The sequence below is a fragment of the Stenella coeruleoalba genome (assembly GCF_951394435.1).
Source record: "Stenella coeruleoalba genome assembly, chromosome: 15".
Classification (NCBI taxonomy): domain Eukaryota; kingdom Metazoa; phylum Chordata; class Mammalia; order Artiodactyla; family Delphinidae; genus Stenella; species Stenella coeruleoalba.
The window spans coordinates 10326774-10352450 of NC_137161.1; the positions used below are offsets into that span (position 1 = coordinate 10326774).

The 25677-nt window shown below is 49.9% G+C and overlaps 1 protein-coding gene across 3 annotated transcripts in view; it reads left to right on the top strand.

Moving 5' to 3' along the window:
- NFATC2 (nuclear factor of activated T cells 2) overlaps positions 1 to 25677 on the top strand; it is a gene marked incomplete at its 5' end in the record, with an annotated part of 157827 nt that overhangs the window by 103579 nt on the left and 28571 nt on the right. For 2 of the 3 annotated variants that reach the window (XM_079946393.1, XM_079946392.1), the window contains 3 exons: positions 5492 to 5547; positions 6228 to 6354; positions 8566 to 9255. In XM_079946393.1, coding sequence (XP_079802519.1) covers positions 5492 to 5547; positions 6228 to 6354; positions 8566 to 9255 — 873 coding nt within the window. Of the gene's footprint in view, positions 1 to 5491; positions 5548 to 6227; positions 6355 to 8565; positions 9400 to 25677 lie in introns of those variants that run through there. The other variant, XM_079946391.1, reaches the window with a different exon arrangement.

Consider the following 25677-nt stretch of genomic DNA (forward strand, 5'->3'; position numbering starts at 1 on the left):
CAACTAAGTCCGTGCGCCACTACTACTGAAGCCCGTGTGCCCTAGGGCCAGTGTGCCACAACTACTGAGCCCACGTGCCTCAACTACTGAAGCCTGCATGCCTAGAGCCTGTGCTCCACAACAGGAGAAGCCACTGCAATGAGAAGCCCACGCACTGCAACAAAGAGTAGCCCCTGCTCACTGCAACTAGAGAAAGCCCGCGTGCAGCAACGGAGACCCAACGCAGCCAAAAAAAAAGAAATAAGAAAAAAAAAATCTGCTTTTTAATATAGCAGGGATGCATTTCTAGGTCAGAAAACATGACCGTCCTTATTTGAAGATATTTCTATACCATACCAAGTATGGATGGCCCATGATCGATTCAGTCTGTCCCTATCAATGAATACTTTCTATGGCCATTTTATTTATTTGCAATGAGAAGTGTAGTGCAAAGAACTGAAACGAGAAGCTGTGATACCCACCAGAATACTGGGGTCGAGATGGCCAGCCAATTCTTTCTCCTTAAAGTTGGACCTAAGATACCAAATTCTAAAATAATAATAGTGATAACAGTGCTCACTGTGGGCTGGGCATTTTGCTAAGGATTTTACGTACAATTTCTATTTGAATTCTTACCACAGCTCTTTGAAGTCAAGAAATTAAGTTTATTGTCTGGCCTATGAGGAAATTGAGGCACAGAGGTTAAGATACCATTCAAGGGCCACACAGCGAGTACATGGCAGTGATGGGACTTGAACCCAGTCAGAGTGACATCAGGCTGAGAGAGTCCTGCCAGCATTTACTGTGAATTCCACTGCCTCCTGGAAGGTCCATTCAGAGGATGGGATTAGTATGTTCTCTTGGTGAAACCCAGGACCTATGAGTTGGGATTTCATGTGGGGTGGGGGGATGGAAGAAGAGCCCAGGAATGGCCTTGAGGTGTTTTGTAAGCCGCGTGCTCCCCTTAGAGACCAGCCCCCTTGGTGTGTCTACCATATGCTATGTAGCATCAAGGACGCAACGGCAGCTGTCACTTCCCGTTGAGGGCTGGTTTGTTCAGAACGGAGTGCAGGGCCGGGAGAGGCACAGCCAGGCTAGATGCCTGAAGCTGCCCTTGGGGCTTTTAAAAAGTTGAGATAATGGTGTAAACACCCATTTTTGAAAGGAAAGAAACTCAGGCACCATGCCACCTGTCTCCTGTAACAGACATTGTCCTTTTGTAAATTCCCTCCAGCCCATGCCTGCAGGCAAATGTATTTATAACTGCAATCAGAGAATGTTTTTTATTATTTTCTGATTGAAAAATGCTTGTGTTTTTTTTCAATCGTGGAACAAATGCAAAAAAATGATAAAGGAGCCAATATTTATATCATCTGTTGCTGCTAGCCCTGCTGCTAATGCTTGCCAATGTCTGTTGAATGTTTATACTCTGTCTGGGTCTCTTCTCTTGGAATGAACCTGTGATGTGTAGGTGCTCTGATTATCCCCGTATTTTGGATAAGAGACAAAGAGAGGTAGAGTATCTTATCCCAGCTCACACAGCTAACTGGGGGCAACACAAGGAGGGATTCAAAGCTGGGTCTGTCCATTCCGGAGTTTGGGGTATGTAGGATAAAATGGAGAGCATTCTGGTGACCCATAGAGGGGAAGTCTGTTCGGCAACGGAACACGCCCGAGAACGCTGGGGGCTCCAGTACACGTGTCGCTGGAGGACGCTGGGTGAGTAGGCATTTCCTCCGAAACCCCACAGGCTGCTTTCCTGGGCAGACATCTGGAGCTTGGGGTGTGGCCGCCTGGCTGCCAGGCTGGGGCTCGGGGGATGGCGGTGGGAGGGCTTCTCAGTGAGCGGGTGGAGGGATGACCCTCTGCGGCCCATGCTGGGAGCCCCGTGTCGACACACCGGGGCCCTTGTTGGGCTTTGTGGTGGCCAAGGGCCTCCTGGGCACGTGGTTCTGGTTTTGAAGCAAAGAGAAGGTCAGGTCCTTGGAGCAAGGGGCCTGTGGTCCAGGAGGAAGGGAAGCGAGTTTTCCTGTCCTGACAGATAGGAAAGGGCTGGGGGTCTGTCTTTTTTTTTTTTTGGGGGGGGGGTGGCGGTAAACAGGAGCAGAGTGGGACGCTGCCTGAGATGATATTGGGCGGTGGCTTCTTCTGGCCAAAATGTCGTACAGTCCTGAGAAAACCTCAGGCACATCCCAGTGGAGGGCCTTTCTGCAGAGCCCTGACAAGTTCCCCTCGTCACGGTGTGGGGAGAGGTACCTGTCTCTCAAAGGTCCACTAAGGTAGGGCCTGGAAGGTAGATGGGAGATGTGCGGGGCAGGGGGCTGTGGTGAGGTGGCACCTGCAGCACCATCCGGAGAGGCCGCCATGGTCCAGTTCCTGTCGGGGGTGCCCAGAGTGGCCAGACCATCTGAATTTTCTTTTTTTTTTTTTTCTGGAGCAAAAACGTCATTTTCTGGTGAAATCTCATTTTGAAATGGCAGCAGCTAATTAAAAAGCCGCTAAGCCACACTATAGGCCACAAAACAAGCCAGAGCTCTGGGGTGAGGCCAATTGGCTTTTAAAGAAAGTAGTAGGAGGGGTGAGAATGGTGCCCCAAGAGGCTGGAACGGAGGCAGGAGCAAGGTGGGGCAGGGCCTTCAAGGCCGCCGTGGGATTTTAGATGGTATTTCTGGAGGCACAGGGGAAGCAGGGAAAGGTTTGAGAAGATGTGCGTGAACCTATGCGGTGGATGCGACATAAAAAGATCGTCCCTATGTAGGACCTTTCTCCAGCCTCCCAGGAAGCTGGCATCTTCTCTCTGCTTAGTAACCTTCAGCTTCTTTCCTTGAAAGCATTCCCTTTGTTATTGGACTGTGCCAGTTGTTGGTTTAATAACTGTCTACCGCATGTCTTTGGACACCCCCCCTTCCTTCTCTGGGCCTCAGTTTCCCTATCTGATGGTGTTCGGCTGGCTAATTTTTAAGGCTACTGTCTAGCACCTGTACCCTAGAATTCTATGGCTGTTGCTGCGTGGCGTTTTGGGTATTATGTACGCTCACCGGAGATGGAGACAAGTGTGAAATTTGGGGAGAAGGGCTCCTTTCCATTTCTCTCGGGTCCTTAGACCAGGGGAAGGGACTTTGAGGACTCTCCTCACGGTGACACCCTTTTCATCGCACCGTCATTTTGTATTTTCTATGCTTCATCTCCCGCTTATTGGCGTGAGTCAAGGAAGAGAGCTGGGTGGCAGCTTTATGGACCCAGCTCAATACTTCCCAATCACGTTTCTGGGTACTTCTCGCTCTCTCCTCCCAATTTTGAGACATGAAAATGGGCCTTTCTTTTCTAAGTGAGTGACGCGCATACATGGTAATGAACCAAACCCAAAGAGCCATGGTACCATCAGTGGCAGAACTCAGTTCAGCCACTGAGAGGCTAGGGGGAGGGTGACACACCAGACGTCGACATGCTGTTCATTTCCTCAATTAATTTATTACTTGATCTTCTGACTTAGAGCTTGCACTGCAGTTAGTGAATAGAGACGTGGGTTTTTTTTTGTTTGTTTTTTGCGGTATGTGGGCCTCTCACTGTTGTGGCCTCTCCCGTTGCGGAGCACAGGCTCCGGACACACAGCCTCAGTGGCCATGGCTCACGGGCCCAGCCACTCCATGGCATGTGGGATCTTCCTGGACCGGGGCACGAACCCATGTCCCCTGCATCGACAGGCGGGCTCTCAACCACTGCGCCACCAGGGAAGCCCGAGACGTGGTTTTTTGATGAGGACCCGTGCCTAGCTCGTACCGTCTCTGTTGGATGACCTTTGACCTGTCTTTGATAAAGAAATGAGGGTTTTCTCTGAAGAGTTCTGTCCCGGGCTTTACACACTGGAAATACCCTATCTTGATGACTGAACTTCAAATTCCTTGACATCTATCCGTCTATCCTTTCTTGCTTCCTTCTGAGCAGTGGCTGGTGTCAGCTCCTGGCTTCATCCTGGCCCCATGAGCAGCCTTTGGAGCTGCTGACACTTTTGTATGCTCAGACGTGAGATGTTTACTCGGCACCTACAGTATGTTGGGTGTTGGGGAGACCGTGGCAGCTATAACTTGGTCCCTCCCTCAGGGATCTCACACCATAGCGAGAGTTGGTACACTAACCATGTTTTCCTCTTCCCTTTGGACGTAAAGCTGTGTCTTCCTTAGTCATTTCAGGGATTGCAGTGAGTAGAACTGTAAGGCCAAGACTTGCAGACTGACTTGTTGGGGAAGGCTCCAACTGGCTCAGCGCTTGTTCTTTCTTCAGATCATCTAGATTGCATTAGCTCTGGTAGCAATCACAAGATCTTTTATTAGTTATTATTTGGGGAAATATGTCCTATACAAGTTCAAATAATGCTTAGAAACCCGATTTCTTTGGGTGACGCTTAAGAGCCGAGACTATATGGGTTCAAAGCTAACCTGTCGCAGAGGCTGCTAATAGTGCTTACAAAGAGGCGGGACGCTTTGGCTAAGTGTCAGGACATGATGCATAGGCAGCCCACCTTGGAGAGTTAATGCTGCACCTGAGCAGATTAAAGGCTCTGAGAAATCCTGCAGTAAAGAAACCCACTTGACTCTGACTCCGCCTTGTCCAAATTCTTACTAGCTGGTAGAACTTGCTTCCCTTTGTCATAAACCCATTTAATATTCTTCAGAGCGAGTGTTCCACAAAACACCCTGGAAAGACTTGTGGAAATGATTTGTTTCAGCTGAAAACTGCCACTGGCCGATGTAGGTGGTCAGCAAAAAAAATCTATTATTTGCAAATGCAGAGTTTTGTTTGGCCCAACTTGTTGGCCCCGAACTGGGGAACCAGTGCCCTGCTCCAGGGGAGGAGGGTTTACCCCTGAGCAAACCTCTCAGCGCCTGTTGTAATGAGTCACATGAGAGCCAGGCTCTCTGTTGACTGAAAGGTGAAGGGTGGGTGCCTGTGTTTCCACTCACTCCAAGGCCTCACGAGCCAGGACATTGTTTAAGCCTCTTAGGACAGAATATGTGAGCCACCTGTGTTCTCAGACAATGAAGAAGTCATGTCTGGGACAGCCAGGGATCTGTAATGGGGCCCCTGTGACAGTCTTGGCATATGCAGAGTGTTTTGGAAATAGTCTTTGGTTGAACAAAGCGTATTAGCAAGTAAAGCGTATAACAATACTTGGTTTTTTTTTTAAAAGAAAGAAAGATATGTAGACGTTCAAATATAGAGAAAAAAGATAGCGGTATTGGGACGATGGGCAATTTCTGTTTTTTCCCTTATCTTGTATTGTTGCCCAGTTTTCTGTTGTTGAGGTGCCTTCTCTTTGCAAAAACAAATATGCATTTATAGAAATAAAAATACATATATGTACATATATGCATCCATAATGCAAACGCACAGGTGTACTTTACTGAAATCGTCTAACACGTAAGCCAAGATATATATAAGTTGGTGAGTTTTTGTCTTAAATTCTCAGTTGCTAATAGTTCCTTCAAAGTCTGTCATTTTAAAATTTTTCCAGATGGGCAGCAGATTTGGGAGATGGAGGCCACGGTGGATAAAGACAAGAGCCAGCCTGTAAGCACGCGGACGCGACGACCGGACGCCCTGTCCTCCCCTCCCCCACCTCCCTCGTGCTCTCTTTCCCTCTTCTTTCCCCTTCCTTCATCAAAGTCCCAGTGCTTTGGACCTAAAAGGCACTCAGTGGGTATTGAATTGATGAATGAATTACACGTTTATTGAGCACCACGCCCTTTTGATTTGTAGCAGTGACATCTTCATATACCTTGATAGAGTAAGTGGTAAGTCTTTCTTCGCTGCAGCTGAAAAGTCAGCTTCCCCTTAATTAGAATTTTGCCTGTAAATGTACGGAACGTGTCACGAGTCCTTTTACTTTTATTTATTTCTTTATTTTTATTGACGTATAATTGATTTACAATATTGCGTGTGTTTCCGTTGTACAACAAAGTGACTCGGTTATGTATATGTATATATCAATATTCTTCTTTTAAAAATTCTTTTCCATTATAGGTTATTACAAGATATTGAATATAGTTCCCTGGGCTATACAGTAATTCCTTGTTGTTTATCTGTTTTATACTGAATATGTGGTAGTGTGCATCTGTTAATCCCATACTCCCAATTTATCCCCCCACCACCACGAGTCCTTCTAGATGGGCTGGTTCACTGTGCTTAGGACCTTGGATGGCAACTTAGATGTGGTTGCAGTTAAATTATTGACAACTCCTTTCTTTCAGAACATGCTTTTCGTTGAGATCCCTGAGTATCGGAACAAGCACATTCGGACATCAGTGAAGGTGAACTTCTATGTCATTAACGGGAAAAGAAAACGAAGTCAGCCTCAGCACTTTACCTACCATCCAGGTAAGAAGTTCTCTCCGCAGGCCCCCTGTGTGTGGAGGCAGCATCGGCCTCTGGGTGAGGATGCACGCGATCTGCTGGGTGACCTAGGGCAGGTGACTCAACCTCTCTGAGCCTCAGTTTCCTCATCTGTCAAATGGCACCTTCCTTATAAGAGTTATATAAATCAAATGCACATGAAGTGCTCAGGATGGCGCACATCAACAATATTAACTATTGTTGTTATTAATATTTTCTTGCGAGGGCAGAATAATAATGGGGCACATGTAGACTTGTTCACCAGAAGGTGGCAAAACTGATGACTCCTATCCCTGGTTTAGATTTGATCACAATAGGAGTAGAAGGTGAATATGCCCTAAAATGTGGAATCTTAGGGACCCCACATCAGGTGGTCACCTGGTGGCCAAATGGAGTTGCCGGGCGGATAACCAGGCCAGGAGGCCTCATTCTCACAAAGCACTACAGTCCTGAGAAGGACGACGAGAGCCATTTTGCATTCATTCATTTGTCCAGAAAATATCTGAGTGTCAGGCACTGTTTTAGCTTGGAGACACAAGAGTGAACACAACAAAAATCCCTGCCCTCCTGGAGCCGATGTTCTAACAGGGGATGCAGATGAAAGATAATACTGATGGAAGGGGATTCAGATCATAAGTAATACTGATATTACTGATATGTTGGGTTGTGGTTAGGGCTGCAGAAAGAGGCTACAAACTTCCCAAGGCTGAGACAGGCCTGCCAGCAGCCTTTCCAGGAAGTCTACAATCTGAGAATGTCAGCCAGGGTGTAATTTCCAACCTGTGACAGTTTCACATGGAGCCTCTGGGCTGCCGGCAGCACAAAAGTGAGGGCCTGGCTTGGGTGGGATGCGTGCGTCCACAGGTTTGTGTGGCACGGTGAGTGTTCCATTGTCCCACGACTGTGTACCATGCCCTGAGTGGCAGAGGCCTAATGGGACCCGGAACTGGGGGAGAATCTCTGGGAGGGCTCTAGACCGCACTTCAACGATCCTTTGTAACATAGAGGTTTTCAATTATGTGTCACGTGCTGTCGCCCCTCCTGCGTGGCGATGAGGCCTCTCTGGGTCTGGGCATCAGCACTCACCTGCCTGAACTTGGCTCGAGTGAGAACTCGAGGCCCAGGTACCTGGAGACGGTCTTTGAGTGGCTTCCTGAGAAGTTGGAGTCAAAGCTGCGTTTTTTGCTGTAGATGCTGAAACTCCTTTGCCCCCTCCAGGCCCCAGCATTTGGGAGCTCCCCCCACAATTTTATTATGGTCCTGTCACCAATTCATTTACTCCAGTGAAAAGAAAACTGATTCCTCAGTTCCTGGGCCTGGTGATGCTTTGGTAAAGGATGTCGGAGAAGTACGAATTCTGGTGACTGTCCTGGGCGGGGAGAGAGGAACGGTGACCTCACCAACACTCACAGTAGTAATAGTGATAGTAGCAACAACAGCAAACATTGAGCACTTACTGTATGCAGTCACTGTGCATACATATCTCGTTTAATCTTGCCCACAACCCCATGGGGTAGGTATGATTGTTCCTGCCAGCTAACAGATGGGGAGACTGAGGCCCAGGCCAGCAGGCCTCATTCCCCCAAAGTACTACAAAACTAAGGAGGCCGACAGTCACCGTTTGGTCATTCCTTTGTCCAGAAAATATCTGAGTGCCGATTAAGTGCCGATTAAGTGCCAGGTACGGTTTTAGGTGCTGGGGATCCAGCACTGAAAAAAAAATCCTCCCTTTGAGGAGCTGACATTCTAGTGGGGGGTTTCGGATAATAAGTGAGCATGTAAAGTGCACAGATACTTCAGCTCGTGGTGAGTATGATGAAGGACAGCAAGCAGGGGAGGGGGCTGGAGCTGCCAGAGCAGGAGGAGGCGGCGGAGGCATAATTTTACATCAAGCATTCTTCCCCGAGCTCTCCCCCTGGGCAAAAAGGCTGCACAAGGGCTGACACAGACCCACCAGCCACTTTTCCACTGTCAGAAAGACCTATAGTTCAAGATCATCACCCAGGGTAAAATTTCTAACCTAAGACAATTGCACAGGGAGCCTCTTGCCCAAGGCTAATAAGTGACAGAGCCTAGATCTTTGATCCCACCCTTGTGGACTCCTAAGGCCGTGTTCCTAACCGCTGTCTTCTAATCCTCTGTGCACCCCTGTGGCACTAAGAATGGTGCACCCCGTGTGCTTTTCTCTTCTCTCAGTCCCAGCCATCAAGACGGAGCCCACTGATGAATACGACCCCACCTTGATCTGCAGCCCTGCCCACGGGGGCCTGGGGAGCCAGCCTTACTACCCACAGCACCCAATGGTGGCCGAGTCCCCCTCCTGCCTCGTGGCCACCATGGCTCCCTGCCAGCAATTCCGCTCAGGGCTCTCATCCCCCGACACCCGCTACCAGCAGCAGAACCCAGCGGCCGTCCTCTACCAGCGGAGCAAGAGCCTGAGCCCCAGCCTGCTGGGCTACCAGCAGCCGGCCCTCATGGCCGCCCCCCTGTCCCTCGCGGATGCCCACCGCTCCGTGCTAGTGCACGCTGGCTCCCAGGGCCAGAGCTCGGCCCTGCTCCACTCCAGTCCAGCCAACCAGCAGGCCTCACCGGTGATCCACTACTCGCCCACCAACCAGCAGCTGCGCTGCGGAAGCCACCAGGAGTTCCAGCACATCGTGTACTGCGAGAACTTCGCGCCCGGCACCACCAGGCCCGGCCCACCCCCTGTCAGTCAAGGTCAGAGGCTGAGCCCGGGCTCCTACCCGACGGTCATTCAGCAGCAGAATGCCACAAGCCAAAGAGCCGCCAAAAACGGACCTCCGGTCAGTGACCAAAAGGAAGTATTACCCGCGGGCGTGACCATTAAACAGGAGCAGAACTTGGACCAGACCTACCTGGATGACGGTAAGATGCTTGTTTTTCTCACGGCCCGTGAGTTCGGTGCCCCGAAGCATCTCCCCAGCAAGTTTACTGCACGGCCTGGGTATCTTCCTTCACCTGTTTGGGCCTCAGTGTCCCCCTCCTTAATCTGAGGGAGTTGAATAAGATAACCTTTAAGGCCTCACCCAACTCTGTGCGAGAATCACCTCCAAGCAGGAGTTCTGGGCTGGGTGGTAGGAGCTTTCGTTGCTCCCCTACAACCATTGCAACAGAAAGAGCAAAGGAGGGCACTTCCGGCCCTAGGGGTGTCCCCCGGGTCACGAACTGGGTCAGTTTAACTGCTTCCACTCTTTCCACTTGCCACATTTAGACCAAGGATAGGGAAACAGAAAGGAAGGAAAGCTAACCTTTTATTCCCGGAAAGAAAAAAAAAAAATCCCACTTTATAGCCCTCTTTTGTGTGTTTGGGGGAGGGGGAGGGGGCCGGGGGAAGGAGAAATCTCGTTGAAAAGTGGCTCTCTCGGAAGGGAGCATGAATGCAGGCTTGCGGGCAGGCTGCGGGCATATCTCTGCCCTGTGCCAGTGGAACAGAGCCGCGCATTGATGGGAGGGAAGCAGCGGGCTTCCGTTGTGGTGAGCCCAGCTGATGGCGTGGCTGGACCAATGAAAAGAGGCAGAGGCAGCTTCGTGTGTCTGTAGGCGCCTGAGTCTGTTGGCGGGGGCCCAGCTGGACGGTAGTCTTGTTGGAGTGGCCGTGTGTGTGACATTGGTCTGTGATCGCAGGGAGGAAGGGCCAGTTGTGTTGGCAGGACTCACCTGGGGTCAGCCAGGTGCGGGTGAAGGACAGAGAGGGCGGGGCAGGCAGAGCAGCCTTCCCCTGGGGGCGCCAGAAGAAGGAAGACAGGTGGTTTGAATTTCTGAATGGGAGAAGGAAAGCCTATACCGCTGGCGGCCATCCACAGCTCCGGCCTCCCACTCTACCGGCAGTAGCATCTGATATACCCTGAAACCTCAATTATTTAGGAAAATGTCCTCTCAGGAACCCAGCCAAGAAGTAGGAAGTAAGGCAGAAAGCTTCAGAATAGCCACAGTAGTTATCACAAAGACCAGGTGCTGGTTATCAGACACTCCAGCGGCAGGAATCCTTTGGTGCTCACTCGGGGACCATTGACTTTTCCTTTATGCAAAGTTTTGACGATCCGGGTTATCTGGGGGTTCAGTGACTTCTTGTAGTTTCCATGTCCTCTCTCTAGTAAAACAGTCTTTCAAAAACTTCCCCCAAATGCATCCAGCAAAGATGCTTAGAGCCACTTAGTATAGGGTCAGACTGCCCCGCGTGCCTTACAGGGCTGACCTCAAGGTATTGCTGAGTTAATAATTGATCTGTCCTGAATAATCAAACACAGGTTGAGTTCGGGGCGCTGTGCTCCATTTTAAAAGGGAGACCAAGGTGTCATCCACTTTTGAACAATTTACACCCAAAATGGTGAAGATAAAGTTTTGGTGCTTACCTGAAAGGGGGCTATCATGTAGAAAATTCAACTAATGCAGAATGCCTTACCCGAGTGAGAGGGTAAATGGAATGGGGCTGTAACTGGAACCTCTCTCCACGTGTGCGCTCAGGGGCTGGAGCAGGGCAGAGGTGCTTCATAAATAAATGATGGCAGAGCAGGGACTGGCACTCTCCCCCGTGGACTCTGTCCGGCGCTGGTTTAGTGTCTAGAGTGAGAAATGTGCCAGTCCCTCCCGCTCACCCTGTCCATCATCCCACATCGTAGACCAGTGGTGAGCATCTCGGGTGGAGAGTGGGAGTCCATCCCTGGTTCTCCGTGGTACATCAGATTCCAAGTGGGCCTCACATGGTCATGAGTAACCTTTAAGTATCTGTGGTAGCCCCAGACAGAAGTTTGTGTTACGGAGAAAGCAGCGGAGAATGGAGACCCTTTGGGGCCTCCTAAGTGTCTTTCTGAACACAGGCAGGTTCAAGGTCGTGGTGAGGGCGATCTCCCAGAGGGTCAGTAACACGAGTCAGCTCTAAGGCTGTCTCTGAGAACCGAGATAGTGAAATTGCTTCTACTGGTGGAGGCTTTTCTTAAGTACGTTCTCCATAAGCCCAGTTCCCTGGGATTTTAGGAGGTATTCTCTGCAATGCGGGTTCTGTGGCTGAGAAAGCAAAAAATACTTGATAAAACCAAGTTTTTAAAAACCTTGTTTACTATAGGACTTCTCAGAGCCTTTACTGAGCTAGTGGACATTCTCAATCTCTGAAACGAGGGGGAGGTAGCACTTGCCAGAATTACTTGATCACCCTCACAACTCCAGGGGGTGCTGTTCACATTGTATTTGATTGTACCCTCTGTGAACGGGGGCCCTTGGAGTTATACAGCGTGGCAGGCCCAGGACCCGTCTCCCCTGATGTACGGGAGAAATGACATGAAGGAATCTGAGAATTCAGAACAAGCACCGCCCCGTCCCATGTGCTGTATGCAGTCTTCTCAATTTGGGGGCTTCACGTTCCTGGGCCCAGAGCATGACAGGGCAGGGGAATAATCTCCACCCGTGTGGTCCCCAAAAGGCAGCAATGTGGCTGCTGGTTAGATGTTCCGTGCTTGACTGGAATTGTCCCCAAGGCTCTGCCCAGCCCAGGTCCCTCTGCTGGGGAGGTGCTCATGTGGCCTGATGGCCAGCGGTGAGCCCCGAACTGCACCACCGCTGTAGCCGCCAGGAAGAGGGGTGCAGCATTGTCTCCTAGCTGCTGGGGTTTCAGATCCCTCTCACAGACGCCGTCTGGCCTGTGCACTCACGAAACATTCTCAGACTCCACTGCTGGCTTTGTGAATGTGGGACGCAGACTCCTCAGCTCTCTGGCATTTCTGACAGGTAAACTGGAAATCCCTGGGCCATTTCTCTAGTCTGCTTGGGAGGCATCCTAGGTCGTTTTCCATCCCTTTCGTCAATTCCCCAAAGGAGGTCTCCCCACAAAATACAGCTCTGGCTGCCCAAGCTCCAGTGGGACGTGCTTCCCAGTTGGGGGCTATTTCTCACCAGCCATTCATTTGCCTTTTGGGATTTTTGGCAAACTGGACTTTGCTTGGAAGCTTTGTGAGAGCTGGGCTTAAGTGCTTTGAGGGTCAAAGGGAGGTTCTGCAGCTGCAAAGAGAAGAGTCACCAGAGGATATGGGCCCGAATGCAAACACGTCGTCCTAGAAGTGGACCACGCTGCTCACCTGTGATCCCGGGAAGCCCCAGTGTTTGGTTATCTTTCCCCGACCCTTTGCTAATGATCAGATCGATCCATGGTCTGGTCTGGGCATCCTACCTGGCTCCACCTCTCTTCCTCCCCAGCTGCATTCCTGCACACAGACGCTGCCGTCTGTCTTGGCCCCCTTTTTTCCTGGAACTCCAAAATGCAGCTTCTGCTTTCTCCACTCCAAAGACTTGAGACGTTTTCCAAAAGTCTCTTTTTTTCGCGGTACGCGGGCCTCTCACTGTTGTGGCCTCTCCCGTTGCGGAGCACAGGCTCCAGATGCGCAGGCTCAGCGGCCATGGCTCACGGGCTCAGCCGCTCCGCGGCATGTGGGATCTTCCCAGACCAGGGCACGAACCCGTGTCCGCTGCATTGGCAGGCAGACTCTCTTCCCTGTGCCACCAGGGAAGCCCCAAAAGTCTCTTTTTGAGCTAACAAAATAAGTGATATTTCAGGGCAAAATATACCCTCACTCCTCTCCTCGTGTTCCTCTGCCCGCCCCAACTCAGGCGCACTCTTGAGAAATGCGTGCTTTGCACGCACACTCACTGTTTTTTCCTCTGTCCCCTTGTCTCCTCTGTAACCAGTTTCTTGTTCTCAAGCCCCGGGTCGTACCTGGCAAATACCCTCAGCTCCTAGCAGTAGCCCGATCCTGTGAACTGTGAGCCCTCCTCTCCATCCCTCCTCCACCTGCCTACCTCCCTCTCACCCAAAGGCATCAACTGGTTGTCTTTTCTGTGCCAGGCACCCTTCTGGGACTAAGGGGGTACGCTGGTGAGCGAGTCAAAAGTCCTTGCTCTTGTGGGGTGTTTTTTTGGGGAAACGAGGCAGACGTTAGCATGTGAGGTAATAAACCAGCTTATTTCAGGTGGTGATAAAAAGCCACGAGGGAGGGCTTCCCTGGTGGCGCAGTGGTTGAGAGTCCGCCTGCCAATGCAGGGGACACGGGTTCGTGCCCCGGTCCGGGAAGATCCCACATGCCGCGGAGCGGCTGGGCCCGTGAGCCATGGCCGCTGAGCCTGCGCATCCAGAGCCTGTGCTCCGCAACGGGAGAGGCTACAACAGTGAGAGGCCCGCGTACCGCCAAAAAAAAAAAAAAAGCCACGAGGGAAAGCACACAAGGTCAGGAGCCGGAGTATGGCCGGGTGGAGGTGGTGTTGGCCCCCTGAGACTGAGTGCACAGCGAGGCCGGCTCTGAGGGAGTGGGGCTTCGGGGAGCATCGGAGGGAAGGGTGTTTGGGGAGCAGCGGGCGGCAGAGGCTGTGAGGTCAGAGGCTGGGCCAGTGTCGGTGGGTTTCTGGCAGCAGGGCAGCGCGATTCGATTTACCTTCTGAAGAGATCACTGGCTGCATTTGGAAAATGGACACTAGGGAGGCAGAGGTGGGAAACAAAGGGTTTACCTCGCTTTAGACACACCCAGGTACTAGACTGTGAGCCCCGCGGCGGGAATGTTGGGGGTGGGGCAGGGGAGGCACAATTTAAAAGGTTGCCTTGTGCCTCCGTCCACTAGTGTGGTTATTGGAAACCTAACTGGAAGAGCCAAAATGTGATGAGTTCACAAGGAATTCTGATCCCCTCCCCTGCCTAGAACTGAAGGGCGGCTCCACTTTCTACCGCCCAGGGCGCCTGCATGGAGCAGGTACCAGCGTTCGTGCAGTGCCGGGATGGGGCGGGGTGGGGGGCAGGCAGGCCAGAGAGGCACTGGGGAACTGGGACCCGGAGGGCACTCCTGCCGGGTGCCTCAGGTGACGCGTTCTCGGAAGAACTGGGGGTTCTCAGGTCATCAGGCCATCTCACCATGGGCTCTGGGGTAGTGAGCCTACACCGGCAGCCTCGAGACTCAGCCACGGACAAGCACACCCAGGGACGGGGATGAGGCCTGGGACTCAAAGGAGATCCTCCATCCCTTTCTGGAAATGTCTTAGGGAGAAGGATGAGGTCTCAGTGATTGGCCAGAGCCTCTGCCAGTGGCTTGTAAGGATGGCAGCCGGGGTGTGTGTGTGTGTGTGTGTGTGTGTGTGTGTGTGTGTGTGTGTGTGTGTGTGTGTGTGTGTGTACACGTAGGAAGAGCACAAACTAGTTTGTTTTTCAATCTGCTTTCCCATTCTTCATACTTGAAAATCATTTATTGAAATACACTGAATAAGTTTGAATGTTTCTATATATTTAAATATTGAAATATAGGCACACTTAGAAATCAATAGTGTATTCTGCATTTCACCAGGTGGACCACCCAGGTAATCACCACCCAGACCATGCGTGACATGGAATCTTGTTAGCACCCCAGGAGCACCCCGACATGTAATCTTCTGCCTTCTCCACAAAGGAGGCCATGACCCTGCTTTCTAAACCCCAGAGGTTCAGTTTGCCTTCTTGTAGAAACGAGTCGCAGAGCTGTGCCCTTTTGTGTCTGGCTTCCCTCTGTCAGCCACTAGCTTGTGAGATCCGGCAATATTGTGGCTGTAGTTGAGGTTCATTCGTTTTGTTGTCATGGATTATTCCACTGGGGAAACATTCTACCATCTCTGTGTCCATGTTCCTGTTGATGGACACTGGGGTTGTTTCCAATTTTATGAAGAAGCCTTCCATGAACACTCTTTTTTTTTTTTTTTTGCGGTACGTGGGCCTCTCACTGTTGCGGCCTCTCCTGTTGCGGAGCACAGGCTCCAGAGGCGCAGGCTCAGCGGCCATGGCTCACGGGCCCAGCCGCTCCGCGGCATGTGGGATCTTCCCGGACCGGGGCACGAACCCGTGTCCCCTGCATCGGCAGGCAGACTCTCAACCACTGCGCCACCAGGGAAGCCCCATGAACACTCTTGAACTCTTCTTTTGCTGCCCACACAGGTCAGGAGTGGAGCCCTTGCCAGATGGTTTTCCAAAGTGGTTGTACCCGTTTATACACCCACAGCAGGGCAGGGGGTCCTACAAAGCGGTTTTAAGTTTAGTTCACTTTATATCTTCTCACCTTGGGACCTGCCCTCAGTTCTAATGAAGGTGCCTAGTTATGGGGGTTCCAGGCTGCAGACCCAGGGGGCTGCAAGCTGTTTGGTTATCAGCTGCTCTGACCCCTGCTTGGACCAGTTACTTAAACTCTCTGGGCCTCTGTTTTCTTACCCATGAAAACTACACCTCCTGTTCAGATACTCAAACTGCCAAGCATGCATTAAGATCTGCACTTGGAAATAAGGCTCCTAAAAGACGTTCAACGATTAATATTCGCTCCATTAATAGTAATGGTGATGATTGTAATAACCTTGCTTCCCTTGAAGTTTCTTGTGGTGCCTTTTCCAGCCTTGCCTTTATTTTGGCCACTTGAATACTTTGACCTTTTTTGTTAGATGAGAATACTCCACATGGAAAAAAGGTAGGGAAAAGCCCCAGAGAACGCACTGATCTGTGGCTCACAGAGGCTGCCTTTCAGCTACAGAGAAGTGGAGTGTACATGTGCTGTTCACCTCGGGGCCCAGACATGGCCCAATTTCAATTCCCTGCTGCCTGCTCTCCTCCGCCCCAGGAGTGAACACGGCAGGTTGGAATGAACCCCAAACTCGCCCATGGAGGCTAGGCGGCCGGCAAGAGCTTGCCCTTGACCCTCGGAAGCCACTCGGGTGCACCGGGAGGAGCTGGCCACACCTTGTGCATTTCTCCATGGGGTGGTCTCCTGGGGCTGCCAGGCGGTGGAGCCAAAGGTGCTGCCCCGCCGCATAAAATGTGTGCAGGGTAGTGGCCTGCCCGTGGGCATTCTCTTTCCTCAGTTGGGCCTAGTTTGAATCTTCCCCTTGCCTTGTTCCCGGTTCTCAGGACTTACTTGCCATGTCTCTGTAAGACATGTTGAATGGAGCTTTGAATATCAGCGTTCGTACTTCCCTGTGACCTTGGGCAAGTGACTAGCCTTGCCGTGCCTCGGTTTGCCCATCCACAGAATGGACACGATCCCAGCTCTTCCCTCACGAGGCTGTGGTGAGAATGTATTGAGTTAATGCGCATCATACTTTTAGAACAGGGCGTGGCCCAAAGTACTTCCCGATAAACGTTAGCTGCTGTTTTTCTTCGTGAATTTAATTGACTTCTTGTAGGACATGGTTCAAATTTTTTACCATATATCTGCATAGGAGAATAGAAAATGGGCTCTTCTGGTCTTTGGCGATGAGAACCACTTGCCTGTGTGCCCCATCTCTTCCATGTGAGCCAAAGTAGGAGACAAAGCCCCCAGGGCACTGGCTCAAGGTTTCCTTCCCAAGCTTCTTTCAGGGACCTCGGGACATTTACCTGCACAAGGGGACGATGCCCCGGGCCCAGGGACAGCTGGCAAGTCCAGTTAGCGTGTCCCCTGCTATGCATCCTCGGTGGAGCATAGCAGGGCCCAACCGCAGGCCCAGGTTTTGCTAGTTGTGCCATCGGCAGAGGGTCCCAGGGTGTCCTTTTAAAAAGCTCTTTACCCAGAGGCTGGATGTGCCGGAGTGTGAGAACAGGCCAGGGAAGAATGGACAGAGGGCCACACCCTCCAATGTGCAGGAAGTGGGAGAGGAATCGAGGGGGGAAGAGCCATCTGTGACTGGCCTGGCTTTGTTCAGCAGGTCAGGGATCTGTAATTGGGGCCGGTCCATGCCTCCGGCAAAGCCTGTGACAAAGCAGCTCCTGTCTGCAGAGGCGTGCAAAGCCCACGGATGGCCTGGCTGCTGCTGACAGCGGCCATGTGCCTGGCCGCCGTGTTGGCCCAGGAGGGCTCGGCTTCTGGCGGCCACCCTGGCAGCGGTGGTGCTGATGGAGGGTGACACACAGGGATTCTCTGTTCTGATGAGAACCAAGCAAAGTGGTTGCCTGGCTTCCGGCACCGTGGTGAGCCCGAGTCAGGTGTTGTAGTGCAGGGCTGTGCGGGGCACCAGAAACTGCCAGAAACCACGAGCGCCAAGTTTAATTCACACGGCCACCTTTAGCTGGGCACCAGTAGAGTCCAGGCTTCCTTTGAGGGCTTTGGTCAGCATTCTCTTTAAAGACCACATAAAAGTATCTGTGTTTTACAGAGGCACTATGTTTACATGCTTGAACAAACAAAACAATATGAAAAGAGATCCAGCAAAGTCTCACTCCCATTTTTGCTCTGCTCCCTGAGACTAGTTTTCTTGAGCCTTCTGGAGTAGTATTTCTTAGTCTTTTGATCACTATTGCCACCTTTTCCACTCAGGCTCCTTTTTAGATAACTTTTTCCTAATCGCCACCCCCATGAACTGTCAATCCCATAGATGCACTATATACCTGTTTAGGTACCGGGGCCCTTTGCAGGGTCACGAACCATTGTAATAGAACCAACTTTCACCCCTTTGGGGTGGTATCCTTCCCATTGGGAATGCACGTTAGAGTATCTGTATGTAATCGTGAGCACATGCAAACGTATCTTCTCATTTTCCCCTTTTAGTCTGTAAGAGGTAGTAACATATACACACAGGTCCCCTGTGGGTGGGGAATTGGGTATCTCTGGCCACCACAGGCAGCACTTATACATCTGTCACTCAGTGAATGGGCGGGTATGTCAGGGGACCGTTCTCTGGAATGGGATGTCTGGTCCGAGGGTCCAGCCTCGATTCAGGGCCTGCTGGGTGTAGAGTTTCTGGAGTTGTCCTGCCTGGCTTTCAGTCTGGCCTCACCACTTCACTCTTTTGTGACCTCAGGTAAGCCACTTATGATAATGGCCCCCAGTTCTCAGGGTTATTGCATGCATGGAAATGGGAGCATCCTTTGTAAGGAAAGCGCTTTGACCAGTACCCGGTGTGCATGGTGGGTGCTCCAGTAGTTGTTCATATACTCTTCTGCCACCACCACTACCGCCAATATCATCGTCATCATCATCACTTCTGGGCCATTGCTATAGTCTGAATGTTTGTGTCTCCCACAGCTTATACGTTGAAACCTATCCCCCAATGTGATGGTATTAGGAAGTGGGGCCTTTGGGAGATGCTTAGGTCCTGAGGATGGAGCCCCCTGAATGGGATTAGTGCCCTTTTAAGAGAGACCCCACCAAGCTCCCTAGTCCCCTTCCACCGTGTGAGGTTATGCTGAGAAAGCAGCCATCTGTGAAGAAGCGGGCCATATCTGCCGGCGTTTTAATCTTGGACTTCTCAGCCTCTGAAACTGTGAGAAACAAATGTTTGCTGTTTATAAGCCATCAAGTGGCTTTTTTGTTGTAGCCTCCTAACTAGACTAAGACAGCCGGCAGGTAGTGGGGGCAGAGCTGGGCTTTGAAGAAGAGCCCTGAGGCTGACTCTTAGCCCTTGTCCTTATTACCCTGCTGGGCTACTTCTTGTTAATTCAGCAAAGAATATTTAGAGTCTCAGTGGAAAATGCCAAAGTCCAGAAAACTGCTTGCCTAGAGACAAGCCCACAAAATTTGCAGGAGCTCCTGGTTGAAGATCGCTTCACGGAGCCAGTAGAAGGTCTGCATCCCTCTCCCAGGAAAATAAACCTCATGTAGGTGTCTGTTCCAGGGGCATCTTTATTTTGCCCCTCTTGATGTTTCCCCACCTTCTAAGAACCTCAGATTTCTAGCTGTGACACTTCGTTGTCCTTTCATCCCAAATCATGTGTACTTTGTGTTGCTGGCTTATGTAAATGTAAGGAACCACCTTCCAGCTGACTCCAGGCCCAGAAGTGCTCAGCCATCTTTTTGAAATTCTGCAAAGCAGCTGTTTTCAAAGGAAGGTGTTCTTGCATTTCGAGGTCAGAAGCTACCAAACCACAAGATAGTCCGTTCTCAGACTTGCTGTCCACTCAGCCCGTATTCCAGAGTAGCCTCTGACCCACAAAGAGCAGACAGGACCCAAGAAAGAGGACCAAGGAGACATCATTTGGTGTCATCCGATGGCCCCAGAGTCAGCCACCAAACCCCAGCCTTTAAGGATTCGGAGTCATTTGGACTGTGTTTATCTTCCACTTCCAAAATGAGGTTATTGTCTGGGGGAAACAAGTAAATATCCTGGTGAAGGAATAAGGTGATCAGTTAAGGGGAGGTCAGCATCCTTTTTTTCCAAGGCCCTTCTAGACTTTCATTCTTACTAGCACTTACTGCAGAAGTGCTGGGACTTACTTCCCCGCTTAGTGGATGTGCCGGACGCGCTGGAAACATGGCTTGTTTCAGGATGATGCAGCAACTGGGTGATTATTGTGAACGCCATTCCATGCAGGACTGTACTTGTGATGGCCTTCACTCGTCCCAGGCCATCACCTAACATAATCCAGAATGTGTGCATTAAAAAATGCATAACTCCCCAATATCAGCTCGAGCTGTAATTTGTTTCTCTCTAGAGAAGTTAGAACTTGAAAAGCAGTTTAGTTATTTGAGGCTATGAATTAGATGGGGGGGGCAGTTAATCAAAATCTTATTTTAATACTGAATTTCTTCCTGTACTCCCTACCTTCTCCTCCATCAATCAGCCCTAACCCATTTCAGATAAATAGTAAAGTTTATTTTCCGGAAAAAAGAAAAAAATAAACGTTTAATGAAATAGCCCTAGTTTTATTCCTTTCTGTAGAGTTGAGATTTGGGTGCATTTTGTCTTTTGTTGCCCCCGAGTATAGTTCTGGATTCTTTTTTTGCCCTGGACCTATTCAACTTTATTTTAGCACCATTTTCTTTTACTTTTCATCCGGGAAGGGCTTTGTTCTTGGGAAGTGATGAAACCATTTCTCTGGCTCTTCTCCACTGCATTCCTGACACCTCTTTAATTTGTTATTGACCCCGGGATCTGGCTAGCTGAGACTGTGACTCTGAAGGCAGGACTGGGGCCTGTTTTGCCCATCTCCGATGTCCACAGTCTGTCTCTAGGTGAAGTCAAAGGCAAACCGAGGGTCGAATTTGAAGAGAGAGTCTGTTCAGGTCCTCAGCAACCAATCCTGCCACTTTCAGGTGTCAGGATGACATTGGCCTCATCCCTTTCAACTGCCATGAAATCAGATCTCCGGCCAGGCAAGTGAAGCAGAGTGCACCGTGGTCGTTTTACAACGAGGGCCGAGTATCCCAACTCGATTTTGCGGCGGGCTTGTCTGCTGCAAGTGGTTTGGACTTAAGTCCCAGGCGTTCTGCAAACCAACAAATGGGTTTCAGCTGAAGCCTGTTAGTTCCACCATCCCGGGAAAGTTGAAAGGCCACTCCCTGGTTGTTAGTTTCCAAAACTCTGGACAGAGTGGCTGTTCTGTTGCATAAGCCGACTGCGTGGGGAACGCCTTTGAAATGTTCCGCAGCCGGTTCTTATAGATTTCTGGAAGTCGATGCAGTCTTTTGAATTCTCAGCTTTATTGGAAGCCTAAAAAAGAATTGACCCAAAATTGATGAATGCACCCTTTCCACTTCTTACAGATGGATTGAGTTGTGGTCTGCTTCAGGACTTGGCATGCGGGCGGCCAACTAGTGTTCCATGGGCTGCATTGAGCCTGCAGCTATTTTGTTTGGCCCACACAGTATTTAAAAAAATATTTGGATTAGATGCCAACGTTTAAAAACCAGGAGATTGCACATAAAAATACAGATTTCCGGCTTTCCTTGGAAAATCCAAGCATCTGGCCACCCTGGGCCCCATATTCTGCACGGCGGCTACCTGGAGTCACAGTCAAGGCTGGTCCTGAGTAGAGACCACCTCCTTTATTCAGACAGAGCATGTACTTGTCCGTGGTGCTCCCCCTCCCCCTCTGTCTCCTGAAGATGGATGGAGTGTCCGTTGTTATTTACCACCACGCTGGTACTGTTGTTCCTCTTATACTTGGCCGACCTCACTCAGTCAAGGTTTCCATCCAGACCCGTTCGGCATCTGCATTTGTTAGCGCTCTTCTGGAAGTGGCTCTTCCGTGGCCACCTAACCCAGCACCTGGTGCACAGTGGGGACTCTGGAGGTGTCAGCTCCCTCTTTCTTCCCTCTCCCTCCTTGTGGCCGGGGGTAAGATTTAAAAACACCTTTTTGGATGAAACGCTGTAAATATATATAAACGTAGAGTAGCACAGTGTACCCACTTACCCACCACTCAGCTCCAACTGTGGTCAACTCGTGGCCAGTCGGGTTTCTTTTACGCCTCTGTCTTCTACCCCCTCGATTTCACAATAATAGTTTGAAGCAAATCCTACACATCAAAACTCCTAGATACCAAAACCATATCATTTTGTGTGTGAATATTCAGTATGTATCTCTAAAAGAAAAGGTTTCTGAAAATACTCATAACACACATGAAACTTCATGAAAATTCCTTAAAATCATGAAATATCTGGTGTTTAAACTTCCAGTCTTCTCACACATAACATAAAGGTTTCCTCCTTCTTTGTTTTGTTTTTATTATTTGAGAGTCTGAATCAGGATTCAGACCAGGCCCACACACTGCACGTGGATGCCTTGGGGTCTAAGACTGTTGTCATCCAGAGGTTCCCCCTCTAGATTAAATAATAGAACCCTTTTTTGGTTTTATCATCATCATTATTGTTATTTTGCAATTTATTTGTTGAAAAAACCAGATTGTTCATCCTATAAAATTTCTCACAGTCTGGTTTTTACCAATTATGTCCCCATGGTGAGGTTTAGCATCTTCCTGTAAATTGGCAGTCAATTCTAGTGGTTTCATGGATTCAGGTTTCATTGGGCAAGACTGCTTCATAGGTGGGTGCATCTTTCTGTCAGGCAGCACGTGCTGTCAGGCTGTCCCCTTCTTGGTGATGTTACCAGCTACTGATGGTCCGTGCCAAAACTCCATTAATTCAGTGGTGCATTGATTGCAAAATGGTGATATTCTGTTCTAATTCTGTCTTCCCTTCCTCTTCTGTTAGCTGGAAAACTTCTATAAAGAGAAACTTTCCTTCATCAACAATGGTAGGATTCATATAGGAAAAGCAGGATGAATGCTTGATTCTTTCCCTTTATTTACCAGTTTTTAAAATAACGGGTTGTTCATTAACATTGTCCAGTGGTGATCAATTAAGGGTTGTTTTTTTTTGGTACCGTTATGAACTCATAGATTTAAGCATAACTGATGTTTTAAGATTTTAATGGGCTTTTGTGCTTGCTCCTTTTGTCTTTATCATTTGAGGGATCTAAATAATATGACTTTCTCTCCTTTTTTCACCTGGCTTAGCAATATGCTCAGATACATATTTTTTAAAATAAATTTATTTATTTATTTTTGGCTGTGTTGGGTCTTCAGTGCTTCGTGTGGGCTTTCTCTAGTTGTTGTGAGCGGGGGCTACTCTTCGTTGCAGTGCGCGGGCTTCTCATTGTTGTGGCCTCTCCTGTTGAGGAGCACGGGCTCTAGGTGCGCAGGCCTCAGCAGTTGTGGCACGTGGGCTCAGCAGTTGCGGCCTGTGGGTTCTAGAGCGCAGGCTCAGCAGTTGTGGCGCACGGGCCTAGCTGCCCCGTGGCACGTGGGATCCTCCCGGGCCAGGACCCGAACCCGTGTCCCCTGCATTGGCAGGCAGACTCCCAACCACTGTGCCACCGGGAAAGCCCCAGTGCTCAGATATTTTGAGACATCAGGAAGGAAAGAACCCTATACGTAGACTAAGGGTTGTGTTCCCTACATGTGTGAAGGGGAAATCATAAAATAGCTCTTGAGTGCCATCTGGCTCAGAGATCCCTCGCAGCATTGACGAGTCTTTAAGCGTGGTTTAAGAACAGAGTTTACAGGGCAGGGGAAAGTTATGTATTGATGAGGATGTAGAGGGCACCCAAAGTAACAGCAGCTTAAACAAGATAGATGATTGATTTCTCATGTAACAGCACAGGCATAAGCAGTCCAGGGCTGGTATACTGGTCCCATGGTGGCAAGACTAGGCTCTTTCTGTCTTATCACCCTGCCATTCTTAGGGTGGTACCCTCATCTGCACTAAGATGGCTCCTGGATGCAGGAGAGGGTGGAGGAAAAGAGGAAGAAAGGCATGCCCCTTCTCTTTGAGGGCATAACCTGGAAATCTCATATATCCCAGCATCTGATACCTCATTGGCCAGAACTTTGTCATGTGACCAGAGTGAGCTGCAGGGGAGTCTGGGAAATGTAGTTTTCATATTTACCCAACCGTGTGCAGAGCTAAAGCCTATTACTGTGGAAGACAGGAAGAATGGGTTCTGGGTCTCTGCACAAGAAGCATGATCATAATGGGAAAATAGCTCTAAAAGGAGGTTGGATATTTTGTATTGTTTAATATTCTTAGGAGTTTCTTCATCTATTCCACAAATATTTATTGAATGCTTCCTATGTACCAAGTGCAATTTTAGGTCCTGGGGACACAGAAATGCATTAAACAGGTCCCTGCTTTCATGAAGCTTACCTCCTAGTTAGGGAACCAAACAAACAGCTAAACAAATATGTAGTTGTCTCTCTGCATCTACAGGGAATTAGCCCCAGGGTCCCCTGCAGATACCAAAATCCATGGGTGCTCAAGTCTTTTATATAAAATTGTGTAGTGTTTGCATATAACCTACATGTATCCTCATGTATACTTTAAATGATCTCCAGATTAACCGTAATACCTGATGCAAGGTAAATGCTATGTAAACAGTTGCCAGGCTTTTGGAACCGTCTGGAATTTTTTTTTCCGAACATTTCAATCCACGGTTGGTTGAATCTGTGGATGTGGTTATAGTCTATGAAGAAAGTCTAAAACAGAAGAGGGAAGAGCCCTTACATGTCCAGTTATTGCTGACTCTCCCCATGGAAGGAAGAATTGCCACCAGTTGAGAACCACTAGTCGGAAGGGTTTGTGCCTGATTCGAATGGAAACAACAGCTTTATAATGTTGAGTGTTGACTGTAAAGGCCTGTTTCATAGACTGGAGAACTCTTGGCTCTCTCTGGGTGTGAGAAGCCACTAGGAACTTCTTTCTTGCTGTGTTCAGTGTATTCCCTGCTGAGCGCCTGGGACAGTGGCTTCAGGGTCAGAGATGTTGATGAGTAGTTGTTATCAAAGGAAGCTTGACTTGGAGCCCCACTTTGCCTCCTTACTTGTGGCCTTGGGCGAGGCATGTGTGAAAAGCGATTTATAGACTGGCATGTGCCCCACAGGTACTGGGGAGGGCCTCTTCTAGCGTGGGGTTAGCAGGCTGCTGCCTCAGGAGACTGCCAGGAGGCATCTCGTTTGGGCATTTGCTTTCTTGGTTTGCCTTGAATCTGCTGGTGCCCATTCATTCATTCCTTCTTTGAATGGATATTCGCTGGGTACCTACTGTCTTCTGGGCTTTGTGCCAGGGGCTGGGACACAGCAGTGAGTGCAATGGACCGAGGTCCTCGCCTCATCTGACCAAGTCTCTAGGGGAGATGTTAATCCATGAGTAATGCGAATTTCAGATGGAGTTCAGTGCTCTGATGAAAACAAACAGGTGAAGGTAGGGGAGGGCATAACTTCTGACCGGGCAGTCAGGGCCAGCCTCTTAGAGGAGGCGACCTTGAGCTGAGACCTGAAGGAGGAGGTGGGGAAAGGGAATCCCAGGCAGAGGGAACAGCACGTCTAAGCGCTGGTTTGTGTGGAGGACAGAAAGAGGTATGGGGTCGTTGAGATTCATGCCCAGGAGATGAGAGTTTGAGGGCAGGCCAGACCACGGAGGGCCTCAGGGGCCGCAGCGAGAGGTTTGGATTTGATTCGTGGAGGGAAGGGAAGCTGCTGGCAGGTAGAAGGTTGCCGTTTGGGGGGTGTGTTGGCCAGGCTGGCAAGTACAGTTAATAATCATAACAATAATCCCTCCCCCTTAATGAGCACCTTTGGAAGGCAGAGACTAATTATCTCCGAATCCAGGCTGTGAGACCAGGCTGAGGAGCGAGGCAGTGATCTGTCTCGGGTCACAGAGCTCAAGGCCCAGGGGATGAGCTGTTGGAGGCATGTGTGTGAGAGAATGATCTAGATTCAATTCATAAACAGAATGGAGCATTTATCTTGGGCCTTTCACTCCGTGTATCTGATGAGACGCCAGAAAATTGCTTTCCCTCCAGACCCGCTGATCTGACTGCTTCCTGGACACCTCTGCGTGGTCACCCTGCAGGAATGCCAGACTCAACCGGTGCTGAAATGCTCTCATACCCGACCCTTCTCTACTCCTATCTCCCCTCCCCTACCTGTCCTGAGGAATTTGGGGTGTGGCCTTAGGCGAGTGACTTAATGTCTGTGACCTCAGTTTCCCCATCTGTAAAATGGGGCTAATAGCAGTGCTTCAGGTTTAAATGAAGTGATATATGAAAGTGCGT